Source organism: Nomia melanderi, chromosome 9 (assembly GCF_051020985.1).
Source record: "Nomia melanderi isolate GNS246 chromosome 9, iyNomMela1, whole genome shotgun sequence".
NCBI classification, from domain to species: domain Eukaryota; kingdom Metazoa; phylum Arthropoda; class Insecta; order Hymenoptera; family Halictidae; genus Nomia; species Nomia melanderi.
The window spans coordinates 579487-606726 of NC_135007.1; the positions used below are offsets into that span (position 1 = coordinate 579487).

Here is a 27240-nt window from a genome sequence, read left to right on the forward strand (position 1 = left end):
ACTATTTTAATATTTAAACACAAGTATATTATGAGTTATAGATTTCAAGCTTCACTAAAATTTTCAATATTACTTTAATGCAGTGACTCAAATTTTAGAAGATAGACATATTATAAATTATATTTTTATTTTTAACAAAAATAATAAACTACAAGTAATCTTTAACCCTGAAAATGAAACAACTATTAACAACTATATGTATTATGTATAGTTATCTATATACTATAAGGCTATGAGCTGCACGTATATATATTATAAATAATACAGGTTTGTCATACATTTTTTTATGTAGAATAAGTGTAAAATACATATATACACACTTTTTTGCATTGAAGAGTATGTTTCTTAAATTTTTTCAGGTTTATATGTTACTAATGTATCAGTTTCTGCAGATTGCTTTAAACTTGCTTCATACATCATTTGTTTTACGAGCCTCATTTGTTTCTGCGTTTCTCGAAATTGCTTCATACAATAAAAGGCATAACAAAGTGTTGTTGCCACATAACATATCATTCCTGTATGCATCGAGTTTTTTGCCTGGCTTGTGAACAAATATGTTGTTAATCCACCTGCAAAACCTCCTAAAATTCCATAGAATAGAGAGTCTCCTTGACATTTTGTTTGAATGATTGGTATTCCAAATAGATTGATACTCGGCTGCGGAGCCCCTGGTTCGGTTATTTTAGCTTCTGCCATATTATTAAAATTAAATTATCAGTGTATTTTCTCCTCAACTTCAGAAACGATATTAGTGATGTATAATCTGAGACTAAAATATATACATAGATAGAATAACGAATGGTGCTTCGAGTAGTTTCAAGTTTTGCCAACAGTGGGTACTTAAAACTACTAGAGTGGACTTTTGAAAAAGAAACTTAAAATAAATAAAATTCTTAAAGAAATTTAAATGTTAATATACATTTAATAAACGTATGCTTTGTAATAAATATTATTATTTACATAATAACTTACAAGGTATTATAATTATACTCAAATAGAGCTCATTTCTCTTAAGAATTTGAGAATGAAATATTAATTTCATACTGAAGTCGTCAAGTTTTAGCTTCTACTAAAAGGAATAGTTAAAATAAATGTTCGAAAGTGATAGAATGTAAACTTTACATTATACACAAATATCAATATGACAATCACAGCCGAATGTGATCTTATATACAGAGAAACTTTTATCTCAAGTAGTTGGCAATTCTGCTTAACCCCTTTCGAAGTCTTTTTCACGCGGTGCGGATATCGTCAAGGTACACGCGTTTAACAGTTTAGCTTTTAGCTAAAAACAATGTTATAATGAATTAAAAAAATGTTAAATGTTGTCTTGCATGTTACTCATAATGTTACAATTTATTAAATAAATTAAGAGTTTTTTCTGGATCGTGTGTAGGAAGTTTGATAAAAGTGGATTTTGTTTGTTCCTAGTTACTCGGACTATTTGACAGCATATTATAATTCGCAAACTTCAATTTTAAAACTGTAATTTTTGATATAATTGAAACTCTAAGTGAAAATTATAATGTGATTACAATGATTATTAAGCAAAAAATACCATTATGTTCCTAAAATTCATATAAACAATGACTTAACCTTTAATCATTTTTCAGATGTTCACGGCTAACGCTAAAATAATAAAGAGTGGTGGAGCCGAACCTGATGCGTTCGAAGCCAGCATTTCTCAAGCTCTTCTAGAGCTGGAAATGAACAGTGATTTGAAATCGCAATTAAGAGAATTATATATCACTAAGGCTCGGGAAATAGAAACCAATAATAAGAAGGTAATGTTAATAAGTAGCATAACTTATATTTATTGATCAGTGTTTTTTCACCAATAATATATGTTATTAACCATATTATGCAATATTAATTACCTTTGAAGGTATTGATATAATGGAAAAGAAATAACGAATCGTCAATTTTATTTGGAAAGTATAATGTACGTACTAACTGTTCATTATAATTCACAACAATTTTACAGAATTCAATTTTTATTAAATTACAAAATAAATAAAAAAATTAACATTTTTAAATATTAATTATGCAATAGTAAATGCAACATCTTCCAATGCTTATCTACATCTGTCAACCATATATTATTATTGAAACAATTAAACATATTCATTTTTTTGAAATATGAGAAACTTGCAATCCGTTAAATGTAAAATATATTTAGTAACAACATGTTTTGTTGTAGTGCATAATTATATATGTACCAATGCCAAAACTGAAAGCTTTCCAGAAAATTCAAACACGACTCGTACGTGAGTTAGAAAAGAAATTTTCTGGGAAACATGTAATGTTTGTTGGAGAACGTAAGATTTTACCAAAGCCAACAAGGAAGACACGCACCAAGAACAAGCAAAAGAGGCCAAGAAGGTAATTTTTATAATTGTACATAATTATTCACTGATCAACAATAAGTACATGTAAGCAATCTTTCGTAGCCGTACCTTGACTGCAGTATATGATGCGTTGCTTGAAGATTTAGTATACCCTGTTGAAATTGTTGGCAAACGCATCAGAATTAAATTAGATGGTACACAGCTGATCAAAGTTCATTTGGATAAAAATGAACAAACTAACATTGAGCATAAGGTAATAATGTTTTTAAAAATTTAATGTTGTATATTTTAAAACTCAATACTTAAAAAAGGTTTTGTTCTACAGGTTGATACCTTTGCTGCTGTGTATAAAAAATTAACTGGTCGGGATGTAACATTTGAATTCCCAGAAACCTATGCATAATTTGTTACAAAAATAAAAAATATTTGAAATACCGTCTTTTTGTTTCATTTCTGATTGACCCCTAATTACTATTTGTAAATTCTGTTTTAATGATATTGTAAATAGTTGCAGAAATACATAATTTTAATTACAAGATGATTAATATATTCAACCAAAAACGATCTAATTATCTGAACGTTATAAACCTAAAGATGGCATACACAATTGTGTAACCGTCGGTGTAATAAAATTTAGTTGAATCGAAATATATCGGTCATCTACAGATATATTCAATCTTATCTAATTTTATACGCATGCGTAAAGAGTCGTAATTCAGTCACACTATTAACAATCTGCAATGTATGTCGAGTATCGTTGTGTGATTACGTTTTAAATAATATCGTAAAAAGTCATTCAATTTTAAATGATTTTAAATATTCTTGTATAGAGTAATTGTAATATTTTAATTATTTAAATTTGTATCTACTAATACAGAGTAATATGGCGACCATTGGAAAGATACGAAATATTTGTCTTCGCTTATAATTGACAAACATAGTATCTTTATACTGAAAGGAATTGTACTAAACTTAAGAATTTTAAAAAACTGTTGCCAACCGATAAAGCTAAAAAAGTTATTAGTCTATCAAATTTCAAGTGCCAAATATTATTAGAAAAATGCTATAAACATACATAATTAAAATTTCGATATCTATAATTTAAGATACTAGGTATAAACTTTACATATATATATATATGCACATTTTTGTGGCAAGAAATAAATAATTTGTTATAGATGTTTCACATTTCTGAAATTAAAAAGTTACTCGAGCATATTTTTGTCCAATTGTGAACTAGCAGCATCTGTCATAGCATTTTGTCTTGTAGATAACATTGGTAAGTTTTTACTCCAATATTTATTTATATATTTGTGTAAGTATATATACGTATGTTATATCGTTTTTATTATAAAATATAGGCTATTTATTATTATGCAGACAAATTAAAATGCCAACCCTCCTCTTTTCTTTTGCCATCGTTATTACAAGTAAAATTTCAATTTTAAGAAGTTTTATACTTTATTTAACGTTAATTATTGTTTTTTATAATGTAGACAGTCAAAAAGATTTATTATAAAAATGTATCTTATTCTACACTATTAATGTAATCTTATTCTATAACATTTAAAAAAATTATAAGAATATCAATGTCTAAGATTCATTTTTTTGTTTAGTTCAAAATGAGTTCAGGATTTATATCAGAAGCAGAGATTGCTGAACAACGAAGAGTAAGACAGCAAGAATGGGAACGTGTAAGAACTGCAGACCAACCATTAGGTTATTATTATTTTATAGTATTATATTTATTTATTTATGTATATACCAAATTAAGTATTTAACATTTACAGAAGCTCCAGAAGAGCCATATGATCCAAGATCATTGTATGAACGGTTACAAGAACAAAAGAATAAACGAGATGCAGAATACGAAGAAGCACATAAGCTAAGTAAGTTAATACAAATGCTTAAAAATATCATCGTTATTAAAAATGTAATATGTATAAAACTTTGAAAAAAAATATTTTCATTTATTTTAGAGAATATGATAAAAGGTTTAGATGATGATGAAGTAGAATTTCTGGATTTAGTAGATAGAACTAAGTTAGAAGAAGAACGTAAGAAGAATCTTGAAGAAGAAAAAGAAATGCGTGATTTTAAAGCTGCGGTTGCTTCCTTGCAAGAAAAGTCATTGAACGAAAAGTTAAAACAAGAATTAAAAAATCCTCAAATGGCAAATAAAAATGTTTCTTCTGGAAGGTAATGTATTAACTCTTTTGCATTGCAATTTGTGATGTTAAGAGAACATATTATATTTTGTTAGTAGTCGCACTTCACAATTGAAACTGCTAGCTGGTGTTGTAGTCAAGCGCTCTGAAAAGCAAAAACCAGGTAAAACAGCATAAATATTCTTGTTATAATAAGTCTTTCGTAAAACTTTAAAGCAACAATTATTGAATATTATTTGGGAAGAATAAATTAAAGTTTCATGTTTCTTATTACCAATTTATTTTTAAATTCATATTTTTATAGGGGAAACCACTCGAGGTGTTAAGAGAAAACTATCATCCGATGAGAGTAAAGAATCATCTAAGAGTAAAGATTGTGAAGAAGACGATCAGAAAGCAAATGAAAATATAGAATGTGAGACTGAAATGATTGAAGATGTCTCTGTACAAAATAAAACTATAGTAAATGATATAGGTGGTATGAAATGCATTGGCATCTTACCTGGACTTGGCTCTTATGAAGATTCTAGTGATAGCGATTGCAGTTCAGATACAGACCAAGATCCAGAATTAGATAATTCCAAATATGATCTCCTAGGTCGAAAAATAAATCTTGTGAAAGTGAAAATTGTAAAAGAAAAGAGCTGAATAAGGAATGCTTTCAAGCACTTTTTTATTAATATATAAATTACCACTTTTGTTTTACAATTCATTGTAATTGTGAAATACAAATATATTTTTTCCAATGATTCTCGGATATTCTTTGTTTCTTTAATATTTTAGGTAATTAATAAAATGTTCTAAAACTTTTTGTAAAAACCTATTTTATATTATATAATATTTTTGTTTTCACAATGAGTTTTAATCTACTTCACTTTTCAGATTTTACATTTGAGGATTTACATTAATTCGTAATAATTTTGAAAATTAAGTGACATTATTTTACAATTGATACTCACAGTGTGCGTATATTTGAAAGAGGATTGTAAAAAATATTAATTTAGTAACAACTGTTTTAACAATTTAAAAACATTTACTTAATTACTATAACACATTTATGCACTAAATTTTTTAACTATGAACGTAACATGAAAGTTTCTCACATGAAAAATATAATAAATTTTCATACATGTAAATACAGACAATTAATATAATCGCTTATGTCTGATCTGTTTTGTTCACTAAACCCTATTAACTGTTTTCACGGCAATATAAGAATAAGTCATTACAATTACCATAAAGTGATATAGAATTTTTTTCATGAATGAGAAAACCAATTCCTTAAATTATATTTATTCTTGCTTATTTTACAAAATTACTTCTTATAATGAGATTTTCAATACTGTTTAATATTACTGTATACAACACATATTAAAGTTTTATCTTATATATTACATTGACTTAATATTAAATTAACAGAGAATTTAGCCAATCATCATTTATATTTTCTGAAACACTATAATCGTTACTTAAAAGATCGTCTAAAACAGTATCTATGTTTATACTAGTATTTGCTATTGAAGTATCTTGAAGTATACTCTCTTGGGTAGGGAAATTGTTTGTTGTTACAGAATTCTTTCGTTTTGATGTACAGTTATAGATGTCATGAGTTAATGAAGCAAGTTGTTCACAATTAGTATTAGAACCTGTAACATTTTCATTACCATCAGATATTTTATCAGAATTTCTGCTCTTTACATTATTATTACTGATTTTGTTATTTTTATTATTAGTGTCTACTGAATTATTTATTTCTAACTTTTTTTTTATGTTACTAAAACTGAACTTTTCATATTGTTTACCACTAGTTACTTTTCGTCTTATAAGAGGTACATTTGATTTTTTGTTGCCGATAATTATGCCTTCATTGATATTTTGTTCCATATTAGCTGTAACTGTTTGTGAAATTGTAGTACATACAGGAATTTCAAAAGATAATGTTATCGGGGGCAAACCATCTATTTCTACCTTAGTTACATTTAAATTAGACTTTATTTCTGTTATTTCATTATTATAATCCTCCTTTATAAATGATTCTGAATTTATCGATTTTTCTGATTCTGATAAATATGTGGGTTGACATGTTTTACTTTTTATATTTCCATACTTATTGGTATGTAACAATTTTTCATCTATTCTTTTAAAAGCAGTAACGTGATTCTTTTTTAATTTAGAAAGATCAATGTTTGTTTTTTCAATATTTTTTATCTTAGGAATTTCCTTTACAATACTCACATCTTGATTGTTTTGTATATAATTTTTTTTTCTTTCAAACTTATTATCCGATACATTTATAAGCTCATTATTAATGTTTGCATTTTCCGTTTTATCATTAACTAATTGTAAACTATTGTTAGTTACATCCAAGTTATTAGTTACTTCTATTTTATATTCCTTTTTATCATTGTTAAAAGATAATGTTCCTGACTTTATATGTAAAGAAGTTTCAGAATCGTCAGTAGAACTTTTTACTTCTATTGGATTTAAACTATTTATGTTTTCTGTATAATTTGTGATTAAATTAGAAGTAGTAACATACTCTATTGGCACATTTTTAACAGGTATTGTAGGTGGACTAGATAATGGTAGTTGGATGGATGTTAAAGCAGTCTCTTTTAATTTTCCTGTTGACTTATGATCATCCCAATAACAGGACCATATTTTTCCTACTAGACGTGGAGAAAGTACAAAACCCGTGTATCCAAAAGGCCATGTACACTAAAATATAAAATAAATATACTAACTAAAGTTACACCTTACCTAAACAGTTATTTTAATTGAAAAATGTAATTATATTATTAATAGCGATTGTAAGAAAATAAATAAATTGATATACTATAACGTTATAATATTAACAATATTTTACCTTTTCATCTTCACACATCCATACAGCTTCTTGTAAATTAATTTGTAATAATTTTATATTTCTCTTTACACCATTTTTCAAACACAATGGGCATAAGTCTTGCATTTTTTAAAATTTGTCAAATACCAAAATTCTAAAATAACATTTTCATGTTTACGACATATTTAAGATACTTATCTTTTCATTCGTAGTTTAAGTAAAATGTTAAGAGGGCGCGATAGTTTCTGAAAGGGCGCGAATACCTGTTGTTACCTATTGTCGCTTTCCAAAAATCCACTACTCAATTTCTTTACGTATAAAACTTTATCTACTAGAGCAGAGAAGATAGTATAATTGTACATCTATATACGGCTGTTATGACAACAATTTTATTTATTTTTAAAAATAAAATTTATTAGCATTTTTGAATCATCAAAATACGATATTCAAAATGCCAATTGATCAAATCCAATATTCTGAAAAATACAGCGACGATAAATATGAGTATAGGTGTGTATACAAATATTTGTAGTTTATATACAAATACTGACATTAATATTGACTTCGATGTAATTGACATTTACAAATTACTTTTTTTCATAATAAAGTGAAAACTTTAGTATTTTGTTTCATATAAAAATGGAATCATTTTTAAAGTAATGCTATTATTATACTTAATATAATTAAAGCCTTTTTCTAATTAAATATGAATGTTTTAATAATAACAGACTTACAAGAATTATAACTTCTTTTTAAATTATTATTTACTTCTCCAGACATGTGATTTTACCAGTTGATTTAGCAAGACACGTTCCAAAAACACATCTTATGTCAGAAACTGAGTGGAGAAATTTAGGAGTTCAACAAAGTCCTGGTTGGGTTCATTATATGATGCATGTACCAGGTATGTAGTTCAAAAACATTTCTTTGAAAGAAATGAGCATTGATAAATTAAATTGCGATCATATAACTTGAAACATATAAGAATTTATTTTAATAAAATTAACACTAAAATAAGAGTAAAAAGAAAGCAAAAAAATCATTTGTATCAAATATCAGTCTTAATATGTCAGAACAATTTGTTTTTATGTTACAAATATTATAAATTCACTGGAAGTATGTAATAATAGAATTATAATACTTCACTTATAGTTATGAAATTCTCTGAAACATGGGGATAGACATAAACCTGGTTTTGATGGACAATCTGGACAATGATAAATTGTATCTAGCCTAATATTCTTTTTATCATTACATAATTTACATCTTTTCCTCATAGTTCTATTATTTATGCCTTTAGGAAGCAATTCAGGTAAATGTATTTTAAACTGTGGCGAAAACAATGGAATATTTTGTTCCGGCGGTGGTAATAATGTCGAAACAATCTCAAACTGAAAATCATGCAAATCTTTCTTTGTACCGCCATTGTACTTGTTGTAAAAAAAATGGGCATTATTGAGCATTATATGGATGATATGTATGCCTAACTTCTTGTACCATTGCAGAAACTTATGTGTCAAAGGATAATATGATAGCATTGGATCTTGTCTATCCAATCTATTTTGCATTTGTTTATTATATTCGTTGATAAGTTTTGGTTTCTTCTTTTCCATTCCATGTTTATTTCCAATCTTTACAAGTTCCCCTCCGAATTCACTTGAAATAGCATATGTATTCTTTTTATCCTTCCACTTGCAACAACAAACTCCTTGGTTGTTGTATTTATAAACACATTCCCCTTTAATCAACTTTTTTTTAACTATCTCTGGTAAGTTATTGATTTTATTTGGATTTACGTTTCCTGTGCAATAAGTTTTTTTTATAAAAAGATTGTTAATTAATGGTACACTACTATAATAACTGCTCATAAAAATTGCATGCCCTTGACCTATTTTTCCTTCTAATAACTTGTGTACAACTTTTTGTACGCAATGTTTGTCCTCTGCATTTTTGTTACTTAAAAAGTGTAAATATAATTCATTAATTATACCACAGGGTTCTGATAAAGTGTGCAATTTTAATCTATATTTGTGTTTCTTATATTGTCCTGCCCAAAAAATCATACTATCTTCTATTAAAAGGTTCCTACTAGGACTATAAATTGTATCCATATTGTAATTGAAATAATCAATTACTGTATTTATTTTATGTAGATTATCAGAGGAATGTTGTAACCGGTCAAAGTGAAGACATCTTAAGAGCAATAAAAAGCGGTCACGCCCCATAAATTTTCCGAAAGGTAGATTGAATAAATAATGTTTTTTCCAACAATCGTTCATGCGATTTATTCTAATTAGGCCCATTAAAAATAGTATTCCTAAAAAGATTTTTATTTCATCTACTGAAGTGTCCTTCCAATCGGAAATTCTTGTTCTTTCTCCATATTCTTGTAAAAATAAAATTTCTGCATATGCATTAGTTTCTGTCACTAAAAGTTTCAGAAATGTTGAGGTAAAAAAGAGAGAAAAGTAAGAGAAAGGTGTTTGCTCTTGAACTGATTTTTTTAATCCTGGTTTTCCAATAAACTGTATAAAATTTCTTTGAGGATGGTCATTCGACCATTCTTCAATACCTAACACAATTTTAGGGTAAAAAGTAGTTCCATCCTTATTAGAATTCTTTTCTATGTGCTCATCTTCAGAAAAGTAATATTCTTTTAATTTTCCCTTAATTTCTAGACAGTTTTGAAGTTGTAGTCTTTCCTTGTCCGAGTTCTTTCTTCTTTTCATTTTTGGTTGAGAGGTACATGAAAGAAATTCATCATTAGAAGACATTGTCTGAAATGTTAATTTATAATAAAAAAATATTCAAATTATAATTATACTAATATACAATTATATTATCTTCATTGAGTTACAGGAACATTACATACATATATATGTATAAAACAAAACAAAAATAATAAAATAAAATGGAAATTAAATAAACATTACTTACCATAAACAAAATTCGAACAATGTACTAATTCAAAGACACAATCTTTATATTTAATATTTAAATTTAATAATTAACATATACAACAAATAAGCGATATAAAATCATTTATTTAAAATTTAAAATATAAATTCTAAAATTATGTTTCTATTCATGAATAGAATATCATAAAATAAATGTAGTTATTACATGAACTTTTCGTGTTAAACGATATCCCCTCTCTTCCAATAAAAGTAAGGGGAATGCTCAACGCATCTGGGGCGTTGTCCGCACAAACAAATTGATTTACAATTTTTTGAAAAGAAAACATCTTCTGTATTAAACACATTGAACAAATACAATAAATATTAAATCATTTACACGTGTTAAAGGTTATTAAGTTTTTTTTATTATGCTATAGCATAAAAAACAGATATATTTTAAATAAAATATGCATTTTTTAATGACCTCTTTAATAATGAATACATATTATTTATTGAAGCGCTAATAAAGATACAGTTAAATTATTTGCGTTTATTTCACATATTTTGATAGATCATATGAATGATAATTAATTTAAATTATTTTATAGAGCCTCACGTGCTACTGTTTCGTAGACCAAGGACTGATGTTTTAACAACTTCGAGTTTTAACAATTTTCGGAGGGAGCCTCAAAGAGTATACAACAATTTAAATGGTATTTAGTAGAATCTACATGAAGTATAGCGGATTAACGAAAATTAGGTGAATTATAGATTAGTAATAATGCAATGACAATCATGTTTTTGTGAATATTAATGAATTTTGGATTATAATCGTCGTATCATATAATTAAATGTTATACGTGGATATTGTGTATGTAAATACGAATATTAAGAATATTTTTGAAACACAAAAGATTATAACTTGTAAATATTGAATACTTTAAAAATTCAGATCAATATACAACTTAATTGTTTTAACTTCCACAATTTTGTGAAAGATAATTATTGTATATACAATAAGATAGAGCGAAAAATGTAAATGTTATTGGATCGGAATATTCAGGATCGGAAACATTGTAGACTGATGTTAACAACGAATGAACAAAATACTAGCATAGTCAGATGATATTTTTTACTCCTAAAAATCGTTGAAAGTTTCGGTTTTTTAGTTAGAGTGTTGAAACTTGATAGATCTTTAATGGAATATAAATGTTGAGTGTGTCTTTGAATACTTGGACTCAGTTCTTCAGCGTAAGTGATAGAAATTTCAATTTAGAAAAGTAACAAAAAATAACGAGAGATTTTTTATGAAGCAAAGCTTATCACGTGAAAATGACACTAAGAATTTTAGTCACTCTTTTTCTAATTAACAAAACAAGAGTGTACTTAAATGTCACAAAAACTTCATAATTTAAATTCCTTTCCTATGTGTCGTTATCTTCCGGAGCGCATGCCTTTAAAGCTGTCTCCGATACATAATTTGATAATTTTATTATTCTTTCTATTGTCCGAGCGTGGCAAGGAGGACGACGGAACAGAAACTAATAATCGATACATTTGGGAAGTTACCCAAAAAAGCTGATTTCGTTACATTAACTCGTTTCCAATTAATTTGCTCAACAATATATTCGTTCGTTCATACTAGCATTAAAATTCATTCAAATTTTGTACTTTATAATGTAATATACAGCTAACTCACGAACATATTGACGCTTCTCTGCCACCATAGCTAGAAACATATTTTTAGGATGGCATAAGGAAATGTTTTACAAGACACATCCTTGGCTTTTTTCATTTAATTATCAAATACTTAATTCTTTAACAGTGTTTAATGAGTATACTCGTCATCGCTTGTTTTCAATTATACATGCAAATAAAGAATTTTAAAATGAAATCCACCGTTAAAGAGTTAATCGCTTCAAGAGAAATACGCATTCGTTTCTCCAAGCATAAGACGCAGTTCGTGTATATAGTTTTCACAAGAGATAACTCAAGCAACTGCAGTGTTATTTTATTTTCGTTGAAAATAAAAATATTTTCTTACGTAAAAATAAAGCTACTGCCCATTTGATTCATTTATTCTAACAAAAGAAATATATCTTGCAAGTTTTACGAAAATTTTGATGTTCATAGCAAAAGGTAATTAATGTTTTCACATTCCAGGTATACTTGTCATTATGCAAAAATTGGTCATTTTCTCGTGACGAGTATACTCGTCAAGTTTTGTTAAAGGGTTAAGTATCTATTTATATATCTGAAATGGAAGATCATTGCGCATAGAGATTACACCTGTAACGTAAGATAGTTTACAGATTATATATTGATAAGATACAATATATTTTATAATGATTTGCTGTTTATATTAATATGTCTAGGGAAAGTTAAACAATCTTTTTTATTGTAAAATATTCGTGATTACGTAAACTTAGTAAAAAAGTAACATGAAATTTGTATAATTAACGTTTCTGTTATATCATTTGTATAGAATGATAGTTACATGTACAAAACTATAATGAATTCATTAAAGAAACATAGTAGTTCCCATTAATTTATATTATTAGTCCGCTGCACCATTACGAAAACATTCGTTATTTGTTGCATGTCGAACTTGTTTTTAAATGTAATATAACATGATGAATTATAAAATATAAAGTTGAAGTCTTATTTTTATTAGAATAAAGCGTATTTATAAAATAAAAATAAATCTTATACTTAATAACATTTTCCTTTCGATACAGTCTTTTATTTAAAAAAAAAAGCATTTTCAATCTTCCAACTTCATGAAATAACTTTTTTACAAGGATAAAATAACTGTTGTTTTGTTATTCATATAGATACTTCTAAAACCTATGTAATGTATATTTCATTATTTATGGTTCATAGTGGCTAATACATAATTTTATAAGATACAAAAGTGGGATACAGGAGGGTAATAAATAAAATCAGCTTTTCATGTAATATAATGTAAATTCTATGCCTTATATAATTCACTAATTAATTCGAAATCACATTAAAGGGGTTCCTTTTTAACAAGTTTAAACCAAAATCCACATTCACATCGCTTTGGTGGGCCTGCATGTAACCACATCCAGTTTACGTGACAAGCATCTTCTTCACAAACACATCCTACAACTCGACTTTCAGATACACTGGGTACCAGATTTGGGTTTTCCTTTGTACAATCTGGTGATATTTTAATACCCTTCATGTAATATGGGTCCTAAAATTTAAAAAATGATTAATAATACATTAAATACTAATGTAAAAGTATCTAGAGAAATTATAGAAACACTAAAAATTTCTATTACGCTAAATTATTAATTTGAAAATAATTTGGAGGCAATATGAAGTTTATGTAATTTATATAATATCTAAAAAATGTGTTATGAAATTTATTTAGTTTTTCTTGTTTTATTTGAGTAGTATTATATGAAACATAACAATACTCATTCATATAATGAAAATCGGTATTTTCAAAAGATAAAATGTATTGCAAATGTGAGGGGAGTATAATCTTTAAACTTACAAAATTGCCAGCTGCCGCAGCAAGTAATTCTCGCTTTTCCAGTCCAGTGGCAAGTTCAAGGGGATCAGGGAGTGTTTCTACAAAAATTAATATATATAGAACAAATTTTTATGTCAAAGACCTAATAAAATTGTAATATTACATTACGTAATATGAAAACGTATAAACTTCACAACGAGTATCTCTGTAACCATTTATATAAAAGAAGTAACAATTTACCTTCTTTAGAATATAAACATGGAGTAGCACGGGAGAATGATCGTCTGCATGTCTGCAAAATAGCACGACTGCGTAACAACGCCATTTTTCAGAATACGCTGGAACTCCGCCGAACAAAATGATCTCAACTGACACAACAATTCTTACCAAAGTAACTAGAGTGTCAACTTCAAGAATGTTATTCAATCGATCGATAATTTGATGAATTCTCATGAAAGTAGTAACCAAAGGTTTTAGGAACGTTCATGTGCTTTTGTCAACATAAATGGACCAATGAAGAAACGATCATGTGAGACGGTGTAGTAGGTAATGGAAATATATTTAAGCCGATTATTGATGAAAATATTCTTACTCTTAGAACGGAGGTGTTTAAAATTATTCCCCTCACGCTAGTAGCTCGAAAATAGCGTTTCCCCACTACCTCTACTCAAGGAGCTGCCCGAGACTGTGTATGTGATTAGTTCTATGTAGAGTTCAATACAACAGGTAAAAGTATCTATGGGGAGGGTAATTTTCTGTGAGGGGAGTGTCACTAGAGTGCCCGCGGGCACTGATTTAGCACCCCGCAGTAAACAGAAAAATACACTATATGGACAGTTTTGTATAAATCTGTGTATCAATATTTTTTATTTTACTTCCTGTAACTTGTAGCGCTGTCGTGCAATTTTAGCCTAAGTCGATATAACACGAAAATAGTAAGTGGGCTCTAAAATTCTCGAGAGCAACAAAATCAATGTAACAAAATTTTCTATTGGTGTTAAGTTTATCTACATACCTTGTTTGTGGTTTATGCATCGTCATTGCTGCCAACCTATCGTGATCTGTTGGCAAATGCTATGCGCAAGAATGTGACTTTTATGTTTCCCACACTGGATGCCGCAATGGTGAGTTTCTGAACTGATACGTGCTCATTGGTGTTCGATATCCGCTGGTGGGGACTATGACATCACGACGCATGTTTCATACTATCGAATATGCCGAGTGATAGGTGTATTTAGTAGTGTGTAACACGCTGTGCATTGAGGGTACCGGTGGTATCCTCGTATCGCGCGATTGGTGGTTGTTGGCACATTATTATTCGTCACAATAGTTGTCCACCCCACTCCAATCACTCGAAGCTCATAACATTTGTGTGGTCGGGGTGGGGTGGACAGGTACTCTGACCGCCCGGTGTAGGTGTCAACCCTAAATTTTCTAATTTTTAATACGATTTACGCCACTGTTCGGAAGATTCGACTCTACGAGGAGAGGTGAGTGTAACGATAGATAATTATTATTATCCATTTTTGATCTGTTTGATCTGCTCGAATTTCCATGTGTTTCCATAGAAAATCAATGAAAGTTTGCAAAGATGATTATTTATCAATCACATTAAATTTCTCAAGTCCTTCAACATCGTATCTTCGTTTTTACATCTGTGGTTAGGAAAACAACATACGTGACATGTTTTTATTTTCGACATATACCTACCCATTCAAATTTTGGAAATAGATACGTATTTCCCTTGGTTATGTACAATGTTTTGTATTTGTTTAATTACTGTAAGTAATAAATGAAAATATTAAAAGGGATGCCAGTAATTTGCGATAACTTTAAAAAGGATGCTGCAAAACCATTTTTTGAAATTTAAGTAACGAATTAAAGTAACCATCGGGTGACATTTCTAACTTTATTAAAACTTAGGGCTGATCAGTTTTATTTTGCGTATAACATGTCATTTTTATGCATAGAGATGTTACATTCTAGAACATGATTAACTTCTTCGGTACAGGCGTCAATTGTAGTCAACGACCGGCAAGCACGGTCGGCGGTCTGTACGGTAGACGGATGAGTAAAATCGGCGGCGGTCGTACAGTCGTATTTGGATTTTCGATGTGCTTCTATCAATAACAACATAATTTTGTAACTTTCCTACCAACTTTTTGCGTTATTTTACTCAATTTTAATTTTAAATGCCAGTCACAATGACCCTTGCGCGACATCCTGGTCTTCAGAATGGATTTTTTGTCAGAATTGTAGATATAACGATTTTACAATCAGAATATGCAACTATGCGAATACAATTAGCAACCGCGTTGATCTTGTTTCCGGCACTGTAGATAAGTGTTAAAGTTTTTACTTTTTTCTTTATTCTGATTATTTTTTCCGTTGTTACTTTTTGTTGTTATTGTGCGTATTTCTGTTGCAAGAAAGCCTCAGTGCTCGCTAATGAATTAAATTCAATTATTTTATATACTTATTGCAGACAAATACGAAGTTAAATGTAATTACGTATCATAACATGTAAGTAAGTACTTGATTAGAAAACACGTGTTACATGCGCTGTCGTATTATCCACGCTATGATGCTTACGGCCATCCGCTGGTATTGCACAGTGGACCAAAGATGCTAGAGAGCATAAATTTTGATTCTTCGAAAATATGATTTGTATCATTTTACCTTGCACGTGCAAATACGCCTTCACGCGCAAGTTTAAAGATACATGTTTTTAAATTACTCAACTACAGTTGGTACATAAATTCATTGGCACCGAATGTAGAAAATCAAAAATTCTATCTCAAATAAAACTCGACGTCTAATTAAGAATAAAAAAATTTGGTCTTCCGTAACTTGTAAATATTTCAAATGTTAAGAAGTTTGTTGTTCGCGTGTACGAAAAAGTAACAATTAAAATAAATTTTCGGTATCTGCTAAACTGTTACTATCACGATTATAAAGACAAACACATTTAATTAGATATATCTGGTGTTCGTAAAAAGTATTCATCTTATTTATAAAAATAATTCACCGGATATGCAACGAATAATCTATTAAAAGTAATAATAAATAAAGCGGAGAAAGTAATTGAGGAAAGCTGATAAAAAAGTCATTTCTTAGCATAAACATGAAAATTTTCCAAGTAATAAGTCAGAATGGTACAGCAACACATTCTTAAACGTTTTTGTTGTTGCAATTTAACGTAATTTAAAATAAACAATTTTTTACAAATTTTTTGAATTTATAGTTTTGTTCAACAGCGAAACAGCGCTTTTCCAAATAATCTTAATAATTTATTAATCACATACGAAATGCAAAAAATAATTTTAGGATATCATTTGTTATGTATTTTAGTGTATCTGCACCCAAAAACAATAACGAATCTCAGATAAAAATTACAACAATACAAAAAATTAAGCGAGCTTTATAATTGTTTTCATTAGTGTATATGTATATCCATGCAGAACTATGATAAAATGTTGATGCATTAATTTATATTAGTCAGCATTTTAATTTATAATTCGCTTATAAATCATTTATAACAATGTTTGATACGTTATTTATGATAATATCGGATGCATTGTAAAACGGTCAAAACAGGCTACAAGAAATACTATCATCGTTGAATTGAAAAAGAAATCGTTGAAAAATATTTAATTTGTTCGAGTAATATAATTAATGTAAATACTTTAATATTTAGGTTAGTGAGCATGACAAAAAATGTTGATTATTGACACATAGGTAAACAAAAGTACTGTTTGGAAATTTATAAACAATTTTCATAAGATTGATAATTCGTAGAAGAAACGCATATTTTGAACAATCTTTTCCTGTGACAGAAATATAGCTGTCATTTAGTTTCCAAAATAATCGCGAAAAACTTTTGTTACGAGTACATAGAATTTTGTATACGTGAGTGCGGATATAACGTTAAGGTACTATGCTTAATTAACGTTAGTATAAATTTTATTTATATAATTGCCAACACATTTAGTAAATAACAGATTCAAATGAAATAACGTCTGATCTCAAAGTTACTTTAATATTCAGACAGCTGTAAAAGAAAATAATTTTTTGTCACTTTGAATAGCTAAAAAGTAATTTAATATTTTGTACAATAATTACAAACTATTGTTTTCAAATATTGCCTATCAATGTTATCCCATTGTTCTTCTAAACTTTGTTGTAACATTTCTTTTGATGTTGTGGTTTTTCTAATCCGCCTCACAATAATTTGGAGGAATTAAATAATAAACATTTCTGCAGAATGCATGGCTTATGTTTAGGATTGTTGTTTTGGTAACATTTGAAAGTGTAAACTTTTGTGTAAATTACTGTTTAAAATGTTCAAATATATGATTTTGTCCATTATATTGTCAGTGAAGTCTAAGTCGCCCGTCTCGAACGTTGAGGTAGATTCCCTTACAAGAACGTTTCCACTTCTGCGTTTTATACTGCGTTTTGTATTTTGAAGTTTAAATTCTTCGTTCTTTGTTACCTACACCATTCGTCGTCCGTCTGAACCAAAAATATTAAATTTAATTTCATCATAAAAATGACAGATTCTATCACGTGGAACGTGTCCTCTTTTGAAACAATCTCTTCAGCCAAATGTAAATCTTTTCTTTCGATTCATTTCGTTTATATACGGTTTCTATCGAGAAACTCCATCATTATATCCACTTTCTTTCAAGGTCTTACGTGTAGTTTGGGGGTGCACTTACTTCCCAGTCTTTTAACGATGTTCCCTACTGTGTTCTCATTTATATTAACACATTGTTGACGGGCAATCTTACGCAGAAGCTATCCCATGTCACCGGTTATTATTCCGTAATTAAATATAAAAGGAGACAGTCTAAATAGACTTCAATATACTTTATTTACACACAATGAATTGAAATGAATCTTTGGACGTATCTTTCATATAACTTTGAATATTTTGTTTTTGAAGCATTTTATATTGCCCTGCGTTTCGAAAATTGAAACAGCTAATGCAACTGCAAACACGAGTTAACTCTTGATTAGTCAACAATGTATTAAGTACGGCGACTATTTGTCTATACTATTTTCCTTTAGCATTATGAAAAAACACAAATTGACGTATACTGAAACTCGTTTTACTTTTGTGTACCATTATGGTGAGTAGACTTCAGGAATATCGGAATATAGTAACAGATGTGATAGGGCATAATATTGTCGGAACAGTTTACCGTGTTTGTAAATATGCCTTACCTTCGAATTCTTAAACACAAGAACCATTCGAATATTAACCCATTTCCACTCGGGAGGTAAGTCTCAGTCACCACTTGGTTAATACAGTAAAATTATAAAGTTTGATGTTTAATATTGGACTTTGTATAACGCATCACTATGTGAAATGTGAAAGTAAAATATTTTTGTCCCTTAATTTATCGATTAAATTAGTTACATTAGTTGCAACAAACATCGTCTATATTTTATCAAAGAGTGTTGAACATATCTATTAAAAGATTTTCGAGTGCAAAGGGTTAACTAATGTGCATTATTAGCGTATGCATACCTCAGCTCAATTTTCCTGGCCACTATCACTTTTTTGATACTTCCTGATGTTGCAAATGGGTTAAAGTACTGTCCACTGATTGTAAGTTAGCCAACTACTCAACAGGCTAAAAGTACACAAGGGCAAGGGGACTCTGCTGCACGTTCCATTTCGGTCTTGCCAGGAAATATAGTAGTCAGGCATCTGTGTCCTCAGGATTCCATAAACATAAGAAACCGCTAAAACGAAATTCAATGCCGATGTTCGTTACATCTCACTTCATCGCATTTTATTCCGGCTGCTTTCTTCGTCACGCGGCTTGGTCAAGAACAACATATGTTCAAACCGAGATGTCACTGTTGTTCTATAGCAGCGGTTCTTAAACGTTCTTCATTCATGACCCCTTTTTATCATCGAGATTATTTAAATATAAAATAAAGATATAAAAATAAATATTTTCCCATAAATAATTTATTTCTTTGGTAAACAATATACATATGAGAAGAAATAGTTTTAGAATTTGTTACACGTATACAAAAATGAATGAAGAAAGTCACATTTTAATGAGATGGATGTGTTTGTTTTTGCTGCTTAACAAATTAAATCTTGGTGCAATATTTGACTTGCACGTAAAGCATCTTCAACATTTTTCAACTTTGAATGATATTTAGATTTAACATTAAAATTACCGGATGGGTCAAATTGACCCACCTCAGACTTTTTATTTCGCAAGTATTTTATTTTATTTCGCAATTACATCCGTGTATTTGTACAGGTACAAGACTAGGAGACTCTTAATTTTTATAAAAAGTTGGAAATAAATCATTCCGATTGCTCGGTAGTTTTAGTGTTAATAAACGTTAAAGTTGAGAAAGTCGTTTAATATAAGTATGTAGTGCTGAATGGCAGAAGAACATTTAATGCCATTTCAGAAATTATGGTAAATTCAGTTCTAGCTCCGATCCAAAATTCAGTCGAGGATTTTTGTGGAAACTCAAGTTTTAAGTTTAAGTCGCTCGATAGCTCAACAAATTCCACTTGGGTTTTTTCGACAGGTCAATTCGACAGGTGATTAGCCTCATTAATGTCAATCATAACTGGGTTTTGAATACAAGATAACTTTTTGAAATCAAAATTCGATATAAAGCAACAATGTGTTTCTAAAGTTTTTAAATGCTCTATAATCATTTTTGCAGTTAAAGAGTCACAATTATTATTTTCAATTATAAGACTGTCGATAGTCGAAAATATTCCGAATTAATTACTTTCCACCCTATTCTTCTAAATGTTGATCTTTTTAATGAAACCTTCAATTTTATCATTCGAAGTAAATATACTGCTATTTTTCTCTTGAACGGGCAAGTTGAAATCATTTAGTTTTTCAAAAATATCTGACAAACAGCACAGCTTTGATAACCATAAGTCATTCTGAAAAAAGAGCAGCAAGATCAGATTTTTGTTCGGTTAAAAATATAATAATTTTGTCTTTTAATAATCTTCTTAAACTTAGCCCTCTTGACATCCATATTACTTCTGCGTGTAATAATAAATTAAATTCTTGCGACCCCAACACTTCGCTGTACGACCCGATCAGGGGTTGCGCGCCATAGTTTAAGAAATGCTCTTCTGTAGCTATTGACGCGAACATCCTTGTAAGTAGAAGAGTCTCCTTGCCTTTGTGAGTTTTTAGCTTGTAGGTGGTCGGTCAAATTACGGTCGGCGGACGGTAATTTTAAAATCAAATATTATTTCACTGAAACCTTGTTGTTTACTGAATGTTGCAAAACGTATAAGTAAAATTTATACTAACGTTAACTAGACATTGTATCTTAATTTTATACCCGACCGTGTGTGATTTTTCTTCGTAATGAACAAAATTACATAGCAGAATTTTTGTAAAGTTGTTTTACGTTACCTAATTACATTATTTCAAAAATAGATTATTTTTCAAATTATATTTCAAGTAATTAGAGAATAATATTTGAAAATTCTTGCGACGATCTGATCGTGACACTTGTATTATTATACTTATGCAACGTCAGGTCTCTCGCGCTTGCCTTGGCCAGAGACAAGGTGAGCTTCGAGTAACATTTTCCAATATTGACCTGATTCATATTTATTATCCAATTTGTAGCGCAATTGGACTCGTTTTCAACGTGAAAGTACTTCCAGTCGGTGGTAATGTTTCCATAATGCAATTACAAATTTCTTTTTTGCCTTTGCGTAACTTAGTTTAACGTTAATTAGCTGAATCTAAATTTGTTATTATTAATCATATTATAATAGAAACATTGGATTAATTGATTAGAAAATTGTTGTTAATGAAAACGACTCTATTCAGTCTTTCGATCCAGTCTTTGGTCTTTCAATATATTATAAATGTGTAACAGTACTTTTTTTGTACAATTAAAAAGTCTACTACATGCCGCTTTCGAAATAAGGCTTTGAGGATGAATAAGTAATAATTTTTTTACACTACCGCTTAAAAGTATATGATCATTTCTTATGCCGCCTTAAAGAAAAATATGAAATCTTTGATAAATATTAAATTTTGAGATATTCGTTAAATATCTCACGGGTAATAATAAAATGTAGAATAGTTATATCCAAATAGTATTCTGACAATTAGTTTTCATTATTCACCTATACTAATGTATACAAAACAAAACACTGGACTGAAGTAATGTAGTCATCAAGGATAATTCATCGAGTTCGAGGATAATAAGACAAAGAAAAGGGTGGTGTTTTAAAATCGGATTTGTAATTTAAATTGCTTGAAATGTGTGCGTGTAATGTGGGTAAATTAATAAGAAAAAAAAAGAAGAAAGGTCTAATTGAGTTTAATATTTACACTATTGGATGGCACGCTATTTAAAGAAGGCACGACAATAATTTTTAACAAATCTTATATTTGTGTTTAATCTTCCATGGACGGTATAAATATGAATTCATCGAATATAACATAATAAGCTATTAAACGTAAAAGTAATTAATATGGCTCGTATGTTTTACAATAAATATTAAATATGTCAACGGCGAAAAGATAGCACATTCAAAATAATGATTGAAAGAAATTAAATTTTTCAAATAAATAACTAAATTGATAGAGTTCCTGTACCTAATAATGAGTTCAACTTCCATTCTTCTGTATGAATTGATGATTTATACAACTTTTTCTTTTTTTACTGGTGAAAGTTTTCGTCATTCTTGAATACTCTTGAATGGTGTTATATTATCGATTGTCGGCGTAAACCGCTCGCGACAGTTCTTCCTAACAAATTCCAATCTTGTCTAGATCAGAGGACCTTGAAGGCCAAGAGAGAACAGTCATTTTTTAAGATACAAAGAAATCTCTCACAATTGCTGGTTTATAGACGGTTGCACTGTAACATGTTGAAATGTAACATTTCTACCTCCAACACGAGTAGCGTGATCTCTAATTTACACTTCAATTAATTTTGTATACGTCACAGCAGTCATTCAGTAATCAATGAACTTACATCTATTCGTCAATTATAATCAGTTGCTGTTCATAACTGACTTTCCTTTTCTAATGCCATGGAAATAATAATTAAAGACATTAGAGCCGTCTAAATTAAATCTTTTTGTATCAGAAAATATAATATTATACTTTGCCGTCTTTTCTTTCATTGAGTGTGCTCTTTTGCAAAGTTTAAATAATACAACAATAATGTAAGTAATTTAATAATAAATTAAAATAATGCAATAATAACAATAAGGTAAAGGCACCAATAATTTACCTGGTATCAGTAGTTGAGCATTTTTCAAATGTAAATGTAAAAGATAAGATCTTTAAACATAATAATCTGTTAATAAAGGCGCGAAACACTTTTACCCGAATTAAATTGTTTATCGTAGAAACTAATAGTTTATTCTATTGACGTTGGTTGTATGCCTTTAATTACCAACACGGAATTAACCTCTTTTCATTTGTTTTTGTCCTCTTATTTCTAATTTTTCATAATGGTTGCAAATGAACGATATTGAAGTAATTGCCTTTAGTGTTCTTGGTTTTACTCTAACGCAAGATTTGAATTTTCAAAAATGTCTATGAAATTTGGATAATACAGCTATTTCAAAAAAGTTCCCTTTGTTACATAATGGAAGAAGTTGAAGCAGCATTTTCACGCATAGAGAGACTCTTTATTTAATAAAGGAACAAGCGTTTACTATTATTTACGCAGACAATTTTTCTTAACTGATCAACTATTGGTGCTTTTATCTCATTTGCAAAAATTATATTGGAGTGTATTATTTTGTTACGTGTCTAATTTTCTAATTTCAGTTGCTAATTGTGGCTAAATGTTAATAAACAATTTAATAAATAATTGACTTACTAACATTGATTTATTTTAATGCTATAAATTACATGTGTATCACCGGTGGTACATACCGGCTTGAAAGTGTTAAACGAGATCCGCTTGGTATTTTGCTATAAATGGCAGTTTCTTCTGAATTGTTTTCTGTACAAGATGTTCACATGTTTGAATAATAGGACACACTGTTCTGACGTTAGTTTCGATTGCTACTTCTCGAGCAATTTGTTTTGCTGTTTGAGAGGAATTAGAGCCAGCACGAAGAACTGCTCGTTTTTCATGTATTAATGCAGACGGTCTACCAGTATTTTTCTCTTGTCCATAATTTCTTAGCTTTTTCAGAATTTAGTTTCCAAAATTTTTTATTATGCACACGATAAAATCGAATAATAAAGTGCATACTCGTCGAATGCAAGCTATATGTTCTTCTAACATATTTTAACGAGAAATTTAAGCGAAACGAAAAAAAATTATATGTTTGTCTAAAAAAAGAAATAATCCTTTGTTGAAAAAGTAAACACTACTTAGAGTTTTAAGATGACGTGTATACTCGTCAAACGCAGTTAACTAGTTAAGAGCTGTATGAATTTTTTCTTGGCTTAATTTCTTTCCTTTCCCCATGGCTACCAATGTGCAATAATCTCCTGCGATTAGTGTAACAAACGATTTAACACGCATCATTTCGTAGAACTATCGAAGGAAACTATACATATTTGTTATGGAAGTAACACAAGTGTGCTATCTTTTCACCGCAGTTATTTCTCACCATATTTCAAGAAACTGAAATATGAACAACTACATCCAACTTCGACGGTGTTTACCGTTTTTCTAAGACGAATCATTTATGTACAATGGACGAATTTCCGGAAACTACAAATGTATCAATCAACAGTTAGTAACATTACTATGTAGCCTGCTAGTTTTTTGTCTCATTAACAGAAATTATAAAAATCATTCTTTGTAATATCGTTACATCAAAGGTACACGAATAAAACAAATTTTTCTACTGACATACAAATATTTCACGATATTTTCCTTTTTCATACAATGTACACTTACTGTGTGACCATAATCTGGTAAATACATATAAAGCATTGAATTCATATTTTACCATGTTGGTCCATCGAATATCAGTTACCATAAAATGTATGTATTATACATTTGTGCAACAAAACGAAAGTCACAAATAAGCGCGGCTTCGAAAGTTTTACTTTTATATTTAAAAATATCAATAATTATGTAATTCCATAATGGATATCAATTCTATGAGCCTTTCATCAAATAGGTTAACGGTATCTACGTATGTACTAATATGGAACACCCGATTTAAAAAACTTACCATAACGAGAAATATGCATTTTTCAATAAAACCTTCATAAAACATAAAAAAATGAGTAAAAATTCATATGCTAATTGATAACAATGGAACAATTTAAATGTCTTCAAATCACGGTAAAAAATGTAAATAAAGTCAAAAACAGCGGATTGAAAAAGTGGCTCTTAATATAGAACACATAGATAACTTATAAATAAAACTCATTTTTATCATGAGAAACGAATATTTATTGAATTAGAAAGAATAAGAGAACAAATTTTTCCCTTTTTTGAATTTATATCATATTAATTTTTTTTGTCTTTTTCACTTTTATACGTTGGACATACGAATTCGCGTTCAAATTTCCAATTGAAGTTCAACTATTGATATGATTATTTTCTATTACTAGTAGTCTGTATAAGGTGCCATTCCATATTAGGTACCCTTATCCCATATTACAATACGTTACAACACATTGTAGATGCACTGAAAGATATCCTTAATTATTAGACGTCTTTGTTATTTGATGGAAACACGAGGGATCCACATTACCACCTTTTTCTTTACTTATATGTATAATACATAGTATGGATCACAAATTTTATAAAAATGGTAAGTGTTTGCATAGTTTTGAACGGCAGTGTATATTCTTGTAGGACCAAAAGGGTTGGCCAGATAATAGCATAAACTAGCTCAGTGGTGAAAAATTAAGTGTCAAACAATTTGTTGAACGAACCCTCTCTCTGTAGTCGAGTCTGACAAGTTTCGATCTCATTCAACGAACGTGATGCTGTTGAGGCCCGATACACGCTGTCGGTCCGCCCTCTTTCCGTTCAAGTTTGTTGTTTTCGATCAACGAAGATAGAGCGAGATTGGACCGAAATCGGATCGGGATTCACAGCGTGAACACGTCTGTCATGAACAACTGAAGAATATTTGATCGAACTGAAAACGGACTGACAGCGGATTGAAATTAGATCGATAATCTGTACCGTCCGTTGCAGCAAACCTGGCACTCGTGACGTTACAGGGGCGGATACAGTCGCTTCGAGGAATCCATTTGCGAGCCCGGAAACGGTTCTTTATGCTATTTGTCGCACGATCTGATTAGTGTGCGTGAGCGCCTCAGCGAATCTGACCATTCAGATGAGAGTGCCAGGTTCGCTGCAACGGACGGTACAGTGATGCTCGCTTAAATTCCACAGAAATCACTTCTCCGTAATTCCACTGCACCATCCCCACTCTTCTCCCACTACTCACTGTCTCGAGCTCAGTGTAACGTGGTCTCAGCAAACAGGGGTAGAAAATGTATACAATGAGAGGAAGAGAAACAGACGTAGGTCACAGAGATGCCGCACGCGTCAAGTATAAACATGTAATAAAGAAAATTTCAATTGCAATCATTTTAACCTTACCTTTCCAATCGTTGTACCGATGGAATGCTGAGATTCTTCCCATTAATATAAATCCAAACATGACGTAAATTGGTTTAGTTTTATCGACTTGAGGGAAATGAACCTTTAATTTCATTAATTACATTAAGTCGGTAAAACTAGTCCGAGTTCCCTCGTGTTTCGACTTATTTTAATTACAACAATCTCAGAAATTCACGGGCTCTTCATCGCATGTTTAGATTTGAAGTCCTGCGTCTCGACTCTCGATGCTTGACGGACTGTCTATCTTGCTTCCGTTCACCGGATGGATTCTCTGCCTTTGTCGGGCTGTGCTTGAGTCAATTCCTGAAAGCAGATAGCTTTCTCCTGCTTATTCTGCTCGGTTAATTTCCACCGCCTGGACCCGAAATTGTGCAGTTTCAGCGAGCTGCAATTCCTGTATCGGGTCTTTTGTTTGCAAGTGTTAAGTGGATCACTCTATATTACAAATATGAATGGTTAAAAAAAAAGACACCCGACGTGATTTACGAGTTCTGACAGCGATTGTGACAATTTTTGATATGGAACAGAATTTACTTTTTTCCAGCGTTTTTAAGCCATCTCTACAACAAGCCAGGCATAGGGCCAGGAATATTATTTCTGTGAGTAAATATGAGTGCATTGAAATGCAGTTATCACATATTTCTTCTATACATTGCTTATGGGAGGTTAAGGTGTATCACACACTGCAGTTCTCTGTAATTTTTTGTAAAATATGGTATCTTGATATATTTATATGTGATCGGTAGCTTTTTCTCTCTTTTAACCTTGGTAAGGTGATCGGAAATTTAGTTTCCGTCTATAATACTAATTCATGGTTTGGTGGTCAGGTTCCGGTTGGTTGACCTACTTAGGTGTTAATTTTCAATGAAGTTGA

At 29.8% G+C, this 27240-nt stretch overlaps 6 protein-coding genes across 23 annotated transcripts in view; 4 read left to right on the forward strand and 2 right to left on the reverse strand.

Annotated features, from left to right (window-relative positions):
* Positions 1–1110: 1110 nt before the first annotated feature.
* Positions 1111–2783, forward strand: RpS7 (ribosomal protein S7). Of its 3 annotated transcripts, none has more exons than XM_076370811.1 (5): positions 1111–1256; positions 1614–1784; positions 2201–2382; positions 2451–2601; positions 2674–2783. In XM_076370811.1, the coding sequence occupies exons 2-5, from the start codon at positions 1614–1616 to the stop codon at positions 2749–2751; spliced, it is 582 nt and encodes a 193-aa protein (XP_076226926.1). In that variant the 5' UTR covers positions 1111–1256; the 3' UTR covers positions 2752–2783. The 3 variants fall into 3 exon arrangements, with proteins under 3 accessions (XP_076226926.1, XP_076226927.1, XP_076226928.1); XM_076370812.1 differs by lacking the exon at positions 1111–1256 and adding an exon at positions 1263–1527; XM_076370813.1 differs by lacking the exon at positions 1111–1256 and adding an exon at positions 1263–1485.
* A 255-nt stretch (positions 2784–3038) lies between these two features.
* Positions 3039–5265, forward strand: LOC116431206 (PSME3-interacting protein). Of its 4 annotated transcripts, XM_031986293.2 has the most exons (7): positions 3041–3090; positions 3527–3627; positions 3965–4067; positions 4139–4237; positions 4328–4547; positions 4612–4679; positions 4821–5265. In XM_031986293.2, the coding sequence occupies exons 3-7, from the start codon at positions 3971–3973 to the stop codon at positions 5162–5164; spliced, it is 828 nt and encodes a 275-aa protein (XP_031842153.1). In that variant the 5' UTR covers positions 3041–3090; positions 3527–3627; positions 3965–3970; the 3' UTR covers positions 5165–5265. The 4 variants fall into 4 exon arrangements, with proteins under 4 accessions (XP_031842155.1, XP_076226925.1, XP_031842153.1 ...); XM_031986295.2 differs by having other exon boundaries at positions 3039–3627; positions 4615–4679; XM_076370810.1 differs by having other exon boundaries at positions 3040–3627.
* Positions 5266–5358: 93 nt separating this feature from the next.
* On the reverse strand, positions 5359–7638 carry LOC116431208 (uncharacterized). Its single transcript, XM_076370806.1, has 2 exons — positions 7383–7638; positions 5359–7234 (listed from the first exon to the last, which is right to left on the reverse strand). The coding sequence occupies exons 1-2, from the start codon at positions 7485–7487 to the stop codon at positions 5924–5926; spliced, it is 1416 nt and encodes a 471-aa protein (XP_076226921.1). The 5' UTR covers positions 7488–7638; the 3' UTR covers positions 5359–5923.
* Positions 7639–7720: 82 nt separating this feature from the next.
* On the forward strand, positions 7721–12936 carry LOC143174918 (cyclin-dependent kinases regulatory subunit). Of its 5 annotated transcripts, none has more exons than XR_012999414.1 (4): positions 7721–7871; positions 8138–8265; positions 10867–11509; positions 12422–12936. XR_012999414.1 is itself a non-coding variant. In XM_076370816.1 (4 exons), the coding sequence occupies exons 1-3, from the start codon at positions 7813–7815 to the stop codon at positions 9586–9588; spliced, it is 261 nt and encodes an 86-aa protein (XP_076226931.1). In that variant the 5' UTR covers positions 7721–7812; the 3' UTR covers positions 9589–9600; positions 10867–11004. The 5 variants fall into 5 exon arrangements, 4 of the variants coding, with proteins under 4 accessions (XP_076226931.1, XP_076226929.1, XP_076226930.1 ...); XM_076370816.1 differs by lacking the exon at positions 12422–12936 and adding an exon at positions 9515–9600 and having other exon boundaries at positions 10867–11004; XM_076370814.1 differs by having other exon boundaries at positions 10867–12936.
* A 160-nt stretch (positions 12937–13096) lies between these two features.
* On the reverse strand, positions 13097–14173 carry LOC116431207 (cytochrome c oxidase subunit 5B, mitochondrial). The gene is made up of 3 exons (XM_031986298.2): positions 14004–14173; positions 13785–13861; positions 13097–13478 (listed from the first exon to the last, which is right to left on the reverse strand). Exons 1-3 carry the CDS (start codon positions 14086–14088, stop codon positions 13269–13271), a joined length of 372 nt encoding a protein of 123 aa, XP_031842158.1. The 5' UTR covers positions 14089–14173; the 3' UTR covers positions 13097–13268.
* A 767-nt stretch (positions 14174–14940) lies between these two features.
* LOC116431209 (uncharacterized) overlaps positions 14941–27240 on the forward strand; it is a 268246-nt gene continuing 255946 nt past the window's right edge. For 2 of the 9 annotated variants that reach the window (XR_012999363.1, XR_012999364.1), the window contains exons 1-2: positions 14941–15253; positions 26911–26965. The gene's annotated coding sequence lies outside the window, so the exon portion shown is untranslated. Of the gene's footprint in view, positions 15254–26893; positions 26966–27240 lie in introns of all 9 variants that reach the window. The other 7 variants (XR_004235868.2, XM_031986308.2, XM_031986300.2 and 4 more) reach the window with 5 other exon arrangements.

Coding starts and splice junctions, on each gene's coding strand:
- RpS7 (XM_076370811.1), top strand. CDS start 1,614: ATGTTCACGGCTAACGCTAAAATAATAAAGAGTGGTGGAGCCGAACCT. Junction 1,785..2,200: donor TAGAAACCAATAATAAGAAG/GTAATGTTAATA, acceptor GTTTTGTTGTAG/TGCATAATTATATATGTACC. Junction 2,602..2,673: donor AAACTAACATTGAGCATAAG/GTAATAATGTTT, acceptor TTTGTTCTACAG/GTTGATACCTTTGCTGCTGT.
- LOC116431206 (XM_076370810.1), top strand. CDS start 3,971: ATGAGTTCAGGATTTATATCAGAAGCAGAGATTGCTGAACAACGAAGA. Junction 4,068..4,138: donor AACTGCAGACCAACCATTAG/GTTATTATTATT, acceptor TAACATTTACAG/AAGCTCCAGAAGAGCCATAT. Junction 4,238..4,327: donor CGAAGAAGCACATAAGCTAA/GTAAGTTAATAC, acceptor CATTTATTTTAG/AGAATATGATAAAAGGTTTA.
- LOC116431208 (XM_076370806.1), bottom strand. CDS start 7,487: ATGCAAGACTTATGCCCATTGTGTTTGAAAAATGGTGTAAAGAGAAAT. Junction 7,235..7,382: donor GGATGTGTGAAGATGAAAAG/GTAAAATATTGT, acceptor TTTATATTTTAG/TGTACATGGCCTTTTGGATA.
- LOC143174918 (XM_076370814.1), top strand. CDS start 7,813: ATGCCAATTGATCAAATCCAATATTCTGAAAAATACAGCGACGATAAA. Junction 7,872..8,137: donor GACGATAAATATGAGTATAG/GTGTGTATACAA, acceptor TTACTTCTCCAG/ACATGTGATTTTACCAGTTG. Junction 8,266..10,866: donor TTATATGATGCATGTACCAG/GTATGTAGTTCA, acceptor ATTATTTTATAG/AGCCTCACGTGCTACTGTTT.
- LOC116431207 (XM_031986298.2), bottom strand. CDS start 14,088: ATGGCGTTGTTACGCAGTCGTGCTATTTTGCAGACATGCAGACGATCA. Junction 13,862..14,003: donor ATGTTTATATTCTAAAGAAG/GTAAATTGTTAC, acceptor TAATTTTTGTAG/AAACACTCCCTGATCCCCTT. Junction 13,479..13,784: donor CTGCGGCAGCTGGCAATTTT/GTAAGTTTAAAG, acceptor TTTAAATTTTAG/GACCCATATTACATGAAGGG.